At 47.1% G+C, this 15,846-nt stretch overlaps 1 protein-coding gene across 3 annotated transcripts in view; it reads left to right on the plus strand.

The window, feature by feature from the left end:
- PPP2R3A (protein phosphatase 2 regulatory subunit B''alpha) overlaps nucleotides 1–14,499 on the plus strand; it is a 53,460-nt gene extending 38,961 nt beyond the window's left edge. For all 3 annotated transcript variants that reach the window (XM_041486812.1, XM_041486811.1, XM_041486813.1), the window contains 7 exons: nucleotides 1,538–1,694; nucleotides 3,199–3,247; nucleotides 3,731–3,820; nucleotides 4,750–4,925; nucleotides 5,400–5,518; nucleotides 6,284–6,390; nucleotides 10,612–14,499. In XM_041486812.1, the coding sequence (XP_041342746.1) occupies nucleotides 1,538–1,694; nucleotides 3,199–3,247; nucleotides 3,731–3,820; nucleotides 4,750–4,925; nucleotides 5,400–5,518; nucleotides 6,284–6,390; nucleotides 10,612–10,702 (789 nt within the window). In that variant the 3' untranslated portion in view covers nucleotides 10,703–14,499. The remainder of the gene's footprint in view (nucleotides 1–1,537; nucleotides 1,695–3,198; nucleotides 3,248–3,730; nucleotides 3,821–4,749; nucleotides 4,926–5,399; nucleotides 5,519–6,283; nucleotides 6,391–10,611) is intronic.
- Nucleotides 14,500–15,846: the final 1,347 nt, after the last annotated feature.

Genomic DNA, 15,846 nt, shown 5'->3' on the forward strand with positions numbered 1-15,846 from the left:
TCCAGGTGTAGTGTGCTGTCTTCCTCAAACCCTTCAAGAATAAATTCACATTCTTTCTCTTTTAAGACATCATCTCCCCTACTTGGCCCCATCAGCTAATGAAATAATGAGTGCTCTTTTGAATTGGTTCATGCCAGTCCAAGCCCTAGGATCCCTGTTCCTTCCCAACCTCTGTTACAAATAAATCCTCTTGGATTATCCTGCACCTTTATTCACTCATTTTCTCCCTTAAAGCATTCTCTCATTTTTTCTGCTTTCATATCTACTCTGCCTTTCATCTCCTGCAGCAGGGAAGTTCAGCTCCTTGCTGCAGGTGTAAATGGCATCTTTGGGTGTGATCTACAGAAGAAAAAAATAGTTATGGCAAAAGCTTCCCAGTGATTGTCATCTGTGAAGAGAGAGACACAGTCTGGAGAGGCCAGTGAGTGATGGATCAAAGGTGTTGAGACTTGGGTGTCAGCGAGTCAGAATAGTGCAGGTCTAGCAATGCCATCCTGTTATCCCTGCCAGAACATCACTGAACCTGGTGGGTAGCAGGATGTGAGAGTTTTGTTTGGATTCACTTGGATTCCTTGGATGTGGAAGTGGCTGGAAGTTGATGTTGAAATACCAGTGCCAACACATAACACAGCATGTGTTTTTATGGTTATGGGTAGCAGGGCCAGAGAGCTTGCCTGCTTGGGGACACCATTCCCTGGGATAGCTCAGACTGAGTTTTGCCTGCTCCCTTGGGAGAGGCTGTGAGGGCAGGAGGGGTCAGGCCTGCAGCTCACTGGAGCCATGATTTATTAGACAGGAAGGCTTCTGGTGTCTCATGGCCTCAGCACCAAGAAGAAAAGTAGGGAGGTGGCACTGGGAAACATGCAAGTGCCCTCTTGTTGCTGGGAAGGACAGGGAGGTGTAAAGTGGGAATGAAACATGGATGTTAGCACTAAATGTTTCCTAGTAAGACATGTCAACAGATGTTATGGTTGGAAATCTGTCTGAGCCTCCCAGTTAAACCAGAATGATTCCTGCAACAGCACAGGGAAGTCAGTGGGATTAGTTTGGGGTCCATCCCTGCTGTCCCAGTCCTGGTATAAGTCTGTAACAAGACTTGATTTTGCCCTTCAGGAGGCAGATGGGGATGTGTGACGTGTAAATACATACCTCAGGTCCTGTGGAAGACTGTGGACTTGCTTCTGGAAGTGGCTCTAAGAGTCTCTGGTGCAGGTCAGGATTATCTCCCAGACCATGGATCCCAGCTGACACAGCAGTTTGTGTTCCTGTTTCTCTGCTTCACTCTTCACTAGGGCTGAAAATGAGCAAAAATTGTTGACAGGAGTGGCAGAGATGTTGTGCTAAGCAGGATGGCCAAGCCAGATGCTCTGTAAGGGCCTGCTAAGGAATACAGCAACACATCTCTTGGGGAAAGGCTGCACTTCGGGTTAGTTCTCAGGGCTGTATTCACCCAGTTCACCCAGAAACTGGAGCACTTCAGCTGCTGAGCTGCCTCTTCATCCAGCTTTAACTTCCCACTGTATTTGTACCCTTTCAGACTCTTGCTCTCTTGGAGGAAGAGGATGACATAAATCAGATCACAGATTACTTCTCCTACGAGCACTTTTATGTCATATACTGCAAATTCTGGGAGCTGGATACTGACCATGACCTTTACATCAGCCAGAAGGACCTGGCTAGGTACAGTGATCAAGGTATGCTGCCTGCAAATGTGGTGAGGGCATTGCTGAAAACAGAATGTTCCTACTGAAAACTAAAGCCTGCTGTTAATTTGGTTAATTTGATGCCTCAGAAGAAGTTTTAATGTAGCCACCCATCTCTTAAATAAATGTTGCTTTAGAGCAGGAGTTGTACAAGGTTACACACAGAACTGCAGGACACACTATTTTCTGCATGAGTAGCTACAGATGGAGCTTCTGTTCCTGTGTGGGTCACTGCCAGGAGGACAGGCTAAAATAATGTCCTGAAACTTGTTTATTATTTACTGAGGGCTTTGCAGGAACTTGGAAGTAGGGACAAGAAGGATGAGCCCATGTGAACTTCAGAGATTGTTGAAGTGCAATCTAGTTATGAGAGGAATCCAGAGTCCAGTGAAGCTTGGGGGATTTCAGCTTGCAGATGGACTGGACAGTATCTCTTCAGCATGGAACTTCCTTTCCAGAAGTTATGTTTGTTTTTGAAGGTTCAAAGGCCATAGATAAATTAATGGAATACAAATCCACAAAGGGCCAAAACACCCATGTGTTCCAAGTGCAGGCATTTATGGGGAGGCCATGGGGGTTCTGGTGGAGTGTGGCAGTCACAGGACTCAGGAGTGTTGATCATAGGGCTGGCTGGGTGAGGATGGAGGAGTGCCTCCTTTGGGATGGGTGGTATGGGAGATTAGTCCCTGCTGGGGTATGGTACGGAGTATTTGTTGCACAGGAGGCTTGAGAGCCCTGAGGTGCTGGAGGGAGCCAAGGATTAAGGGCAGAAGCCATGGGTGCAGTGCCCAGCAGCCTGTCAGCTGTGCCAGGGCACCTGAGGCGTGGGGCAGGCTGGGGCTGCCTGGCTGCAGGGCCAGAGCTGTGCCAGGACCACAGGAGTGTAGAAGGAGTCCAGGTGGTGCTCAGCTGCCTGGGTGGTGCGGTCACTGTGCAAATCCTGCCCAGAGCTGGTACCTGCTGCTTGGCTTGTGCTCTGCCATAACAATCTATCCCACATATCTCCTGGCTGGCAGAGCCTCACCTTTACGCTGGTGTTTCATTGTCTTCCCTGCAGCATGGTTGCCACAGCCTGTCCTTTCCTCAAAAGTATTTTGTAGGGATTTGATGTGTCATTTTTGCTTGATAATGGAACTTCTTTTGCAGTACACACTGGGATAGTCTCTTTCTTCTATGTGACAAATCCTACTGTAGCAAAGTAGGAGTAACATGCCCATTTCCAAGGATCCAGATGATACTTGCCATCCTTGTGGGACATTGTAGTGTTTGGAAGGATACAAGGGCAGACACACTAGGAGAATCATCTTGGGGTTTTAGAAAATGCTGCTAAACAGAGGGTGGTTAGACAGGCAGTGTAGTTAGAGCCTTCTTTTAACAATGGGATGGGGCTTTGTGTGGATTCAGCATGAACAACTGATTGTAGTTACTGCTGTTATTGCTGTAGTTATTGCTGTGAGCTGTAGCTTCATTTTCTCCATGTTTTCCTTGTTTCCAGCTTTGTCAAACAGGATCATTGAGCGGATATTCAGCGGTGCTGTGGTGAGGTAAGGAGTAGCACACTGCCTGGGGGAAGAAGGGAAGGCAATTTCTGTCAGGCTGAGAAATACAAGTTATTCTCAGAAATGCCCCTGGATCAGAATGGTTTCCAACAGGGTGCTCCAGCTGGAGCTGCCTGAACATGGAGTGAGACTTTTGGGTAACTTAAGAAAACAAAGTAAAAATCCCATAGGATGGGATAACTGGGCATAGCTGGAAGACGTGGCACAGGGATAGCTGGAGAGCGCTGCTTTGAAGTCTCTGAAAAGGGATGTGCTGTGGGAGGGGATGTGGCAGATGAGCTTCAGCTCTGCAGTGATAAAAGGCAGCAAATGCTGTACCTGGTGCTGCAGGGTGCAGGGAGTACAGGCTAAATAGGTGACAGTGCCCCATTTTCTCTCACTAATGATTTGAAAAATATCTTTGATGACATCTTGAGTATTTAGGAGCCTGGTGATTTTTAATTATTCTTTTTCTGCTATGTCTTCTAGAGGCACTGAAGTTCAAAAGGAAGGGCGCATGAGTTACGCAGATTTTGTGTGGCTCCTGATTTCAGAGGAAGACAAAAGGAGTGCTACAAGGTGAGGCTGATTTCTGTGTCTTAGTAAAATCATAAAGATGAGCAAATAAGATATGGAAACTTCTGTAACCTACCACTTTCTTGCAGCTTGGGGTACAGGAGTTGTTAGGAAGAAAACATCTTACCGGTGATGGTTGGTCAAATCATTTGCCTTTCTTGAGGGAACATTGTGTAGAAGCAGAGTTTTCTTGTAATTTTTTATGTCTTGGTAGTCACCAGTGCTTTTGATGACCTTATGCCATGAGACACTGGCTCTGAGCACACACTCCTGAGGTGCTGGCAGCAGGTGGGCACATCCCTTCACAGGTGGAGTGGGTGTGTAAGGAGGATTTGTGGGGAAACTTCACTGTGGCCCTTTGTAAAACCTGCCTGTGGCCTGGTTTGTACAGCCAGGGGAGTACTGCTGTGCAGGGGTGATCCAGATGTGCACCTGAGTGTTAGCACAAGAAATCTTACACATAACAAGAGAAGAATCCAGAACTGCAGGCTTGGACCCTCTAGAGGGGAGGAGGGATGCAGAGTGCAGCTGCCTGAGAGCTCTGCCTTGTGTATAAAGGAGCAAATGAGTGCATGACACAGCTGCCTTGTCCCTGCAGTGTCCTGGGCTCAGAGCTGGCCCTATTTGGCCAGTTCTTGCTGATGGGTCAGGCAGGGACTCCCTGCCCTACATGAGCCCCCACTGGGCTGCAGCACAGTGAACACTGGGTACAGGTGAGACAGGTAATGAGTGTGGCTGTGCTGCTCACAGCCACCTGGGAGATTAACAGGAGGTGCTTGGAGTGTTGGCCTGTGCCCTGACCTTGTCATCCCTGGGCTTATGCCAGGCTGTGGCAGAAGAGCCTTGGGGGTGGGTACGGAGAATGTACAGTGCTGCAGTGTCTGCTGTGTGGATGTGCCAGTGCAGTCTGCAGTGTTCCTGCTCTGTCCCAGCATCGAGTACTGGTTCCGCTGCATGGACCTGGACGGGGACGGGGTGCTGTCCATGTACGAGCTGGAATACTTCTATGAGGAGCAGTGTGAGCGCATGGAGGTGATGGGCATAGAGCCACTGCCCTTCCAGGACCTGTTGTGCCAGATGCTGGACCTCGTTAAGCCAGAGAGGGAAGGTAAGTCCTGTTTAGGCAGAGCTTTCTCTCCTTTCATTTGTGGGGGGTTGAGAAGGTAAAGCCACTGTGAAACCCATCCACAGGCAGAGGGCCCTGTGTGAGAGTCATGGAGGAGAAGTTACTGCACATTGGGCCATGATGTTGTGCATCGGGAGGGCTGAAATACTAAAACAAGAGAGCTTGTGAATTAACTGCCTGGGACTGAAGCAACAATTCTTGTGTGCTCCAGCTATGGGATGTGCTGACAGTCTGCACTGTAAAACTGAACCATCCCCATTCACATGCCTTCATATTTCACATGAATGTCAAAGGCCTCCATACGTACGTGAGATTTAAGCTTAATAAACACGCCCATTTATTGAATAATGTTAACATCCTTGACTGACTTGGGAAGGAATTTTGTGCTTTTGAACTGCTTTTGCAATTAAAACCTCTGTAAGAACTCAGTAACAACCACGTGGGGTTTTTCTGTAGGAAGAGTAACCTTGCGAGACCTGAAGAGGTGCAGAATGGCTCATGTGTTCTTCAACACCTTCTTCAATTTAGAGAAATATCTGGACAATGAACAGAGGGATCCCTTTGCAGTGCAAAAGGTAGAAATCACCTTTATTTCTAAATAAGGAAATCTCATACTCATCTTTGGAGGGCTCCTGGATGTAGGGAAAATCCAACTGAATAAAAGAACACTTTTCACAAGTACTGCTTGTCGGTTATCTCCTAGAAGCCTCTTATCTGCTCAAAGTACAGAAAAGTGGAAGGGATGCCAAAACCAGCTTTGGTTCCCTCATAGTTGTTCCCACATAATCTGCAATAGAAACTTTGTGGTTCCATGATTCAAGGCTTAAATACATTCCAAGACAGAATCACTTTGTTTGTTTGCCTAAACTGGATCATCATAAAAGCAGTCAAGTAGGACCAGGGGGATAACTTGCTATCCCCATCCTGTAGTAAATGGCAGAGGACCAGGTATTTATAGAGGCATTCCTGTAATCTTCTCTAAAACTTGTCCTAACTTAGCAAACTGTAAAGAGTCCCTCAAAAGATCAGTTACAATGAACCTTTGATGGACAGATTTGAAACCACTGAGTTATTCTGTCCTGTATGGAGTGTACAAACTGAGCTAGAGCACAGCAAGTGTGTGGTGGTTGCATTTCTCAAGTTGAGCAGATGCAGTTTGTTGGCATCTCAGGTCACATGCTGAGCTTTACAGACCCTGAGAGGTATTTTTTCATAGTCCTTTATGTGCAGATGTTCAAACACTCTGATAGGGTTGTGACTTTCTCAGTTAAGGCAGTTTTTGCCTGGCTGTTTCCATCCATTCCTCCCTAGCCCAGAGGCTGACTGTGTGATCTCTTTAGGACACGGACAGCGACAGCCCCGAGCCCTCAGACTGGGACAGGTACGCGGCTGAGGAGTACGAGATCCTGGTGGCCGAGGAGTCTGGGAATGAGCAGCTCCAGGAGGGGTGAGCACGGGCCTGGCACTACCCTGGGCACACAGGGCTGCCTCCAGCTGGGCTCTGGTGGGGGCACGAGCTGCCACTGCCAGCAGCGGGAGGGGAGCAGTGGGGTGAACATTTGGACTGGACTCTGGAGCTCATGAGGCCCAGGACAGCTGCTCCTACAGCAGCAGTGGAGTAGTGTTGGGGGGCAGCCACTTGGATCAGCTGCACACATCTGTGAAGGGGGACAAAAAATAAAGCCTATTTCTTTTGGTCACCTTCTAAAAATAGAGATCAAAACACTTTTGCTGGTCTTGACTGTGTATTGACCATGCCACAATGTCACAGATTAGAAGCTGTAGCTCTGTTACATTTATTATACCTAGCACAGACTTTCTTTAGTCCAACTTTGTCTATTCGTCTGTGCTCTTTGTAATTTATACTTCAGTATTTTCATTCATTTACTAAGTTTGTTGAGACCTTTTTTTTTTTTTTTAAATATTTGGTTTCTTCAATACCTACACTCAGTTTTCAGCCTTCTGTAAGATTCTGGACAGACACACCAGCTGTCGTTAGCCACTGAATTTAGGCAGAGCAGTTGTTCCAGAACTTCTCTGTGGGAAAGGGCTTCCTGCAGATAAATGGAGACTCAGTCTAATCTTTCTTTAGATTTGTGTCTGTGTTGGCATCTTCTTGAGAATATTTCTTTCAACCACCCAAAGAATGCTTACCCTGTGTTAATCCTGCATGATTCGGGATTGCATCCAGTCTTAAGCAGTATTTATAGAGCCAGTAGAGTATTGAGAAGATTGCATCATTTTCAGAACTTCCTACACTGGAAATTGCTCGGGATAACAGTAGCACCTACTAATTAGGCACAGAGTTTTGCAAAGCTATTGAGAGCTGTTCCCCTCTCTGCCTGTGTGTCCAAACAGCAACAGGCTGTTCCCTAAGCCCCTCTGAGCTGCCTGGCCTTTTCTGTGGCCTTCACAATGGAAGATGAGGGAGGGCAGAATGGAAGATGAAATTGCTGCATTCCCTGCTGCTGCTTTGCAACACCTGTGTCCTCAGCACAGAAAAGAAACAGGAGGCTGCCATTAAAGCTTCATGCAGGACCATGAATTCCCAAAGTCACCAAAACCAGGGGAAGAGCGACAAATGATGTCAGATTTTTGAATTTGGTCTGAAGCAGCTGTGTGTCTTCCTGCAAAGAGCATGTCAGCAACCTGGCTGCTAGCTTTTAAGAGCCCCTGAAAAGCTCTGTAGTCATGGCAGCAGGATTAGATCTCATTTGTGGAGCATAGCAACAGACCACGAAGGAAAAAAGAAAGGAAAAAGAAAAACAAAGAGCTGGATGCCCAGACAAATTTGCCAGACAGAGCCATTGAGTTTTTGCACATACATTATTTCTGCTGTGTTTTGAGGATGACAGAAACAGGGAGCGGGGACAGAACCAAGACAATTCCTGGTGAGCTCTGGGAGAGACTAGAAGATTTTTGGCTAAGTTAGCTGGCAGAACATGAAATATGGTCTTTGTCTTATGAATACATTTGAAAACAACTATCATTCAGCAATCACAGATGCATTAATGAGTATGTCCCACTTCTGTGATTAGCCCTGTCCCTGCTTCTCTGGAAGGAAAGTTTCTAAAGCCAGTCAGTCTAAAGCTGGCTGGGGCATGCCCAGGAGAGAGCCCTGCTCCTGGAATGGGAGCCTCATCAAGGCAGTGGATACTCCCAGCACCCACAGATACTTCCAGGATGCTGGACTCCATTGAGAGCTGCAGTCAGCAAAAATAGGAGGAAGGTCATGCTGGAGACAGCAATAAAGCATCATGTTTCACTGGAAGGCTCAACTGGTCTGAGCTCTTCTCAGCCACGCTCTGCTCTCTGATCTGTGTGGGATTCCACAGAGAGAGGCTGTCCCTAGGGAATGGATCCTCACACTGCTCTCTGGAGGCAGCACCAGCAGCTGGCTCTGGCCAGCACAAGCCTTTGATGCAGATACAAGCCTTGGTTTTGCAGCAAGCCAAGCCTTCCCTGCAGGACAGGGCAGCAATGGACACTGCTTGGTTCTTGTCCCAGAATCCAGCCTCAGGCAGCTGATGGACGTGGAAACCATCATTGCCTTCAGGGAAGGAGATCTTTCTGCATGGGAAGGAAGAGAAGGAAGAAGAGCATCTTTTGTCAGCTGCTGGTGGGAAAATGTCCCCTGAGCAACAGGGAGGCAGGGAACAATGCAGAGCATCCTGCTCAGAGTGGAGAGGGGGGACAGAGGCATAGGATCAGGGGATGTTGGTTTAGGCAGCTTAGACCATTGTTCTTGTCTCCCTCCAGCTGTCTGATGGCTCAGCTGCTCCATTCCCAGAACTCAGCAGTGTGAGGAAGGGAGAGGGGGAACAAGGACATCATTGAACCACCCAGAGCCAAAATGTGTGTTTGCCAGAAGGAAGGGCAAAGAATTACCTGGAGTAATTTCCCTCCTCTGAACAACCTAGAGTTGCCACAGTTGAGTTTTAAGGAATGGATATTTAACCTACACAAGCCCATATTTGTTTTCATGGGACTGAAGTTCTGAAACTGGTCTGGGAGGAGAGCAAGGATTGACTATCTGTAGTGCTAATCTTGTTCAAAAGCATCCCAGAGATGCTCCTTAGCTGTAAAGGTGGAAAGCTTTTATTCCAGGATGGGAAAGGCAGGCACTGTTGAGCCTTAAGGAGCAAACCAGTGCAGTGGAAAAGTAACTCACTGGGAAAGGACAGTGGGAAGTCCCTTTGGAAGCAGACATGAGAGGGTTTAGTGCAGAAGCAAAACATGCCTGAAGAAAAAGATTATAGTGGAGCTCCAGCTGCTGGTGACTGTGCAATGCAGGGAAGAAGTCATGTTCCATTTGTAGGAGAGAAAGGGACAAGGCTTACAGAAGGTGGTAGAATTGGAGGAAAAGGAGATACAAAAGGAACATTCTAAGAACAGCATTCAAATGGAAATACAAAGTTTTCCTCAGCTGCATCCTTTAAACCAAGGAGAGATTAGAGAAGGCATTGAGATGATTCACCTGCAAAGTTCCCAATCCATTCCTGATGAGAGGCAGGGCAGCACGGCCCCCACAGGCACCATTGAGGCAAGAAGGGTGCAAATTGCACATATTTTGGCAACCTTGCACACGTGGTCAGAAGAAGTTTGGTGCAAGGTCCAGACCAGACCATTGTTTCCCTTCTCCCACTTATGCAGGAATCCAGAAGGTGGCAGAATTACTAAGCAGGTGGTTTCCCTATGGAAGAGAGGACAGTGTTCTCCAGGAAGGTCTGGGCTGGTCTCCCTGCACACAGGGAGCATCCTGCCTACAGCAGGACACACCCTGACAGCCTCCCAAGCGTTTGCTGTGCCTGCATCCAGGTCAGCCAAGGGAAAAACAAGGAAGGTAGACAATTCCTTCCTGGCACATCCATGCTGGGCTATCAAAGGAATTCACCTTTTTGCAGCCCAGTTTACCACAGAACATGAGAGCCATTCCTGTCCTGGCCATTGGAGCACCTGTTCCAGCATTTCCTTTGTGAGCAACCTTGCTTTAGAACAAAAGGAAGAACTTTAATTTCTTGGGAGCCCTTCAAAACTAACCCATAGTATGCTGTGACTGAAGGGAAACAATTTAAAAACATCATTTCTTGGGACTAGGAATGGGCTGAGAGCCCCAGAGCCATAGCCTCTGCTGCAGGGCATGCAGGGAATCAGACCAGCCTGGATAGTGCAGCTGGAGCTGGGAATTCCCACCAAACCTCCTCAGACCATAAATGCTCAATCCTGGATATCAAACTTCCAGCTGAGGGAGAGAGGAACATGAAAGTGTGGCCAAAATTGTTCTGTGTCTGTCAAAACACATCTCAATCAGAAGATGCTCTGAACCAGGTGTTTCTGAGCCAAGGCTCCTCTGGGGCTGTGGTTGGATGACTTTATTTCTACACTGAACTGTTGAGGCTTTGGGAGTTCCTGACAATTGTTACTGAAGCTGGATTCAAATTTTCCAGTGCTGAACACCAGTGAGGCGAGGCTGGATGGGAGCACAGATCCTTGTCTGCTGTCAGAGTACTGATGACTCCCACCTTCTTCCCCATGCCTCAGGAATCTCCTCCTCAAGGTTCACCTCTCACATGTTCCTGCATTTTAGCCAGCTGACTTAGTAGCCACTGAAATAACAGCCCTGAAAACCAAAATACAGCTTTTAAAGACACACCTTTTGTCTTTGCAGATCATGTGAAGATGACTATGACACAGATGAAGTCTTACCTCCCCCTGAAACTGGAGACAAGTCAGACAAGCTAATTATCTCAGATCTCTGAGCTTAGAGAAGTGGAAGACAGCCCATGTCTTTCAAACTGGATAGCGTTCAGTCCCAACGCACTTGGGGTTTTTCCTTAAATCCGTCATTGGAACAATGTGCTTTATTTTGTACACTGAAACTTGAGACCCTTTTTTGTCTTCCTGTGTAATTGCAATAAGGTAATTTTTATGAAAAGGCTTTTTACAATGTGTTATCGTGCACACTCACTGAAAATGGTGATTGCACCTTGTTTCATTTCTATATAAATTCTGTTATGTCCCCAGATGTGCAATAAATGCCAGCATCTAATGATTACCTGTAACAGCTGCATGCAGCATCTATAGTGGTCGTTTCTCAGTTCTGTCCTGTGCCACTCTGTCCCCTTGGCTTTATACCAGGAGTGACAAAAGAGCTGCCAAATTAACTTAAATGTGTGTCTAGAAATCTTTTAAAACACAGGTCACAGTGAAGTTCTTTTTTTCCTTCCTGATCTGGAAACAAAGGGAGCATGCCTGCACATGGGGAGAGTGAAGTCCCTTTGTGCTTTGCCCCCAAGCTCTTCCACTGGCTGCTGGGCTGTGGATCTGTGAGCAGTTTCTGCCCTACACCACATCGTGTTCTCTAGGAATTTGAGATAGAGTTACCTGTTCTAGTCCTGTGTCCCCTCCTGTGCTGATCTGGCTCTGGCCACAGCTTTGTCTGTGTGGATTTCTACTTTGTAGGAGTGTTTTGCAGAGTATTTACAGCAAATACAGATCTCTGCTGTTCAGCTACTGTGTTGAGACTGCTGTGCCTGGTGTGCACCAGTTCCGTCCATTCCTGTGTTCTCCTCTCCTGTAGCCTTCTTTAACCTGTAGCCAAGAGACTAAGCTGAGATACTGAAGAAAAAAAAACCCCTCTTTTAAGGAGTAAAGGAATTAGTCTTTATTATTGCCAAAATTAATTTTTCTCCCAGGCTCAGGGAGGAAATGTTGTAACTAATGAATTCTTGCTTTAAGTGCAAATTAAACCAGCTTTCCCCCTAGAATCATGAGTGATATCTCTGCTCTCAGCACACACTGCTGCTGCAGCTGTCCCTCCTGGCCAGCAGGAACTGTGGTTCAGCACAGGGGTGATTAGAACAAATTCTTGATTTTAGCCCTCATATATATACAAGCAGTTCTGGGCCTTACCTTCTCAGCTGGGACAGGTCTGAGCCCCCCCAGCTGTGCCCAGTCTGTAATGCTGGGTTGCTGTGTGTGTCCTGTATCTCCTGCTACCTCCCTGTGAGAGCCTCAAGCTGTGCCTCCTGCCAGCATTCCTGGGAGATGCCTGCCCCTGTTCCCAGCAGGCTCCTGCTGCCCTCCCTGGGGCAGAGCACACCTGGGCACTGCAGAACTCTGTGTCCCCAGGGACAGGATGGGACTGGATCCCTGTGGTACCTCCAGGGGTCAGTACCCAAGTGAGGAACGGGCTGATCACTCCAGTGCAGTCTGGGCTTTTCCAGGAGCCTCTGGAGCCCAAGGCCTGCCTGCCAGGGGGATGTGCTGCTGCCTCCCTGGGGTCACAACTCTCCCACGATCAAACTCGGGAAGAGAAAGGTTTCAGCTGAACTGAGCAGATGCATACACACCCCCCAGGATCCTGGACTTGGTATTTGGGAAACTTCTGGATGCCCACATTGTTAGTAAAGGCCTGCCAGGTGACCTGCATCCCATAGTAACAGATGAAGCAGGGAGCACCCTGCCCAAACCAAGACAAGCCCCTGGAGTGCAGCAAGCACACAGCATGTCTGGATCCCATCTCCATCACTGCCACAACCTCGAAAGGAAAACCTTTCCGGGGGGTGATTCCACAAATGCCCAAATGCAGAACCACCAAGGAACTGACTGCAGGAATGGACACAGGATGGAGGTCCCACAGCTGCTGCTTGTAACCAGCTCATTTTCCTGAGAAGAACCTAGGCACAGCAGGAATTCACCCTTCCCTCACTGCCATGGTCCAGAGGGGCCTTTCAGTTTGATGTCCCTTTACATCTCTCCAAAGACTAAGATTCCTCAAAAGGAACAAGAAGAACCTGACCCCATTCTAAGCTGAAATGGAACCCTCCAGCAGCAGCAGTACTGCAGTGGCTCATTTGCCAGTTCTGGAAAGCCTCAGTCACCCAGCACTTCAGGGTCTTTCTTCAGGGCCTTTTGCAGAAGGCCTTTAATTCAACCCATCCCTGAATTCAGGCTCCCATCTCACACCATGCCAGCCTGAACTGATGACTTCCTTTGCAGAAGTCAGAACCCAGAGTGTGGTGAAACTCACCAGCTGCCTTCCCATGGTTTGGTTCAATAAATAGAGACAGAAAGCTGATAGCTGCTCTGCTGAGCCCAAACCCAGCCCCTCTCTCCTACAAACAGACATCCAGTATTGCTACAAAACATAGAGTGAATCCAGACCCAATCCATGCTTTCTGGTAGGTCAACACAAGCCAAGCTAATCCAAAAACCCCCCAATTTACAGCAAATTTTTTGCATTCTATGTGAATTGAAGGACAAGCTGCAGAAGCCACTGCTACTGTGGTGGCAGTGCAAAATCTGCAGTAATATTCCAGGAATGGAAATCCATTCTCTGTCCCTAAAGTACTTGAAAATAACCACAATTCAGCAGGCACATGTGCATTAATAGAGAAGGTGTTCTACACCCCACTTGTGACTTACCTCTGTCCCCAGCTGCTCTGGATGGAAGGTTTGTAACTCTGCAGGATTTAAGTGAGGTAAATTTGGGAATTCTTGTCCTACTTTGCTTTTTTCTGGGATAGTCAAGGGTGCTTGTGTCCAGCCAGCAGAGCTGCTCAGCTACAGTGAAGCAGCCCCAGAATCCCAGTCCCAAAAGATTTGCAGGAGTCCCTTGGCTCTGGCTCTGCCTCCTGACTCCATGTCAGTGCCACTTCAGATGCTGCATCCCAGGAAGGACACATCCTGCATTGTTCAGTGCACATCCAGCTCACACTGAAGGCTTTTTCCTTACGAGTAGTCAGAAAAGTGAGTAAAATTCAGTTTTGCATGATAAAAATATGTTTGTGCTTATTTGTTCTCTCTAGTCTGCTTTTGTCTAGCAAAATGAAGCCCTGTGTTCTTACAAACCCCTTGCTTTTTTACTGTTGTATCACAAACAGTAATACAACTGTTTGTGATTGTCTTGTATCATAAATATTTTCTCTCTGCAGTACTAAGATGGGAGCTATGGCTCAGTATTACTGCTGGAATGGTACTAGTTGGACTTTTTTCTCAGTAGTACTTGCTGCATCCCAGTTTTTGGCAGTGAACCCTGGGCACTGCTCCAGCTTCCCTCCCGCCTCTGAGGGGCAAGTGCTGCAGAACAGACATGGGCAGCAAAAGAGGGATTCCAAAGCCTTCCTGCTCTCCTGAACCAAGGATTTAACAAAGCTCACTCAAGACACTCTAACCAAGGTACTGGGCTTAGTTTCTAAAACAAAATAGTCCTGAAAGAACAACGCTAAGTTCACTGAACTATCACTGTAACAGTATGGATTTGGAGTCTAGATCAGTATCTTAGGTCTATGCAAACAAAACTGAACCTCAGTGACGAGCACAAGCTACTGTAAGAAAAAATAAACAGAGCTTCCCCTTGTGTGCTCATCTTCTCACTGTATCATTGGGTGAGGGGGTTAGAAACTGAATATTTAATAATAATAATAAAAGTTCTCATACTTTGTAAAAGTAGTTTTGGAAACATTTTGTGGTGGCATGGTTTGATCTTTGTATTTTTACTTTATATTTTCTTCTTTTTTGGCAAATAAAGGACTTTTGAATTTAAAAAGGTAAACCTGTCTTGGTGGTGGGGTAGAGTGTTACTGCTCACTTCATCTCCAGCTGCTGTGCCAAACTCTCCTTCCCTGCTGTGGTGAGTTCACACCACCCAGGTAGCTGCAAGCAAATGCCTTCCAAAGCCAAAATTCCAGACTTTCTTCTAAAAAATACTGGGATAAAGCAATCTGACCACTTACCTCACTCACATCTGTGTCCTCAATGTGGAGAACTGTCTCTGTGATGACTTATCAAAACATCCAACTCCCTCATTTCAAGCTTTCCTAAAAAAAAAAAGAGGTATCTCCTGGATCTTGTGCAAGTGGAATGAACAAGAAAAAAAAAAAAGAAATAAAAAGAAAGGGAAAACTAGTAATGCCTTTTCTAATTTACCTATGTGCAAATGATCAAGCAGAGTTTGTGCAGTGTGGTGCTCTTGTATTGCTTCACCAAGGGGTGCCTAAATGTGTCTATAGAACAGTCACCTTCTGGTGAGTTTCTTTAGGGTATCAAAAGCACTTCAATTTCTAAATTTAAATAGTTAAGACCAAAGATCTGCCTCTGATGTTCTTGGTAGTACTGAAAGCAGCATCACCTACCTTTCAGAGGGGATTTCCTCAGTTGTGCCACACACTTGGAATGATCCTTACAAAGGTGCTTGTTTGTATCCTTTCAGTTCTCCAACTTAGCAATCAAAAATCCTTTTCTGGTTTGCGTAGAATTTAAATAAGAATTATCTGGGGAGGTGGTGCTTCTTGCATGCAGTAAAAAGATGCTTCTGTGCTGGGTCACACCAGAACCTCTGCACCATCCCTGTGCAACAGCTGTGGGATCTGTTCCTTGAAACTCTGGAGTTTCATTGAGGGAGCAGCTCCCTGCTGTGCCAGAAGCAGCTGCCTTGGCAAACTGGCTTTTCGAGTTCATTCCTCTGTAACTCTGCAGGTTCTTCTGACACCACCGAATGCTGGGGCCGGCAGGGGCAGTCCCAGGCTGTGCTGAAGGCACCAAGGGCAGCTGTTCCCTGGGAATGTTTTCAGCTCCCATGCAAGGGAAGAACATCTGCAGGGAGAGACTGCTGAGCCCCAGTGCCCCTGGCTCTGCACTGTGGTCAGACAAGCCAGGGAAGGAGAACAGCTCCTGCTGGGAGAGCCAAAGGTAACAAATCCAGCAGGTAATGTTTTGTCTTCCTGTCCCCCCTCCTCTGGGATTTAATCCCAACCCCTGGTTTGTCGTAGGATCATTAAGGTTGGAAAAGACCCCCATGATCACCAAATCCAACCTTTGAGAGCTCCACCCTGCCCTCTAAGCCCCATCACCGACTGCCACATTGACTTGTGTGTCTGAACATTTTTAACGTGTCCTAACG

The sequence above is a fragment of the Pyrgilauda ruficollis genome, unplaced genomic scaffold, assembly GCF_017590135.1.
Source record: "Pyrgilauda ruficollis isolate IOZ18807 unplaced genomic scaffold, ASM1759013v1 scaffold79, whole genome shotgun sequence".
NCBI lineage: Eukaryota > Metazoa > Chordata > Aves > Passeriformes > Passeridae > Pyrgilauda > Pyrgilauda ruficollis.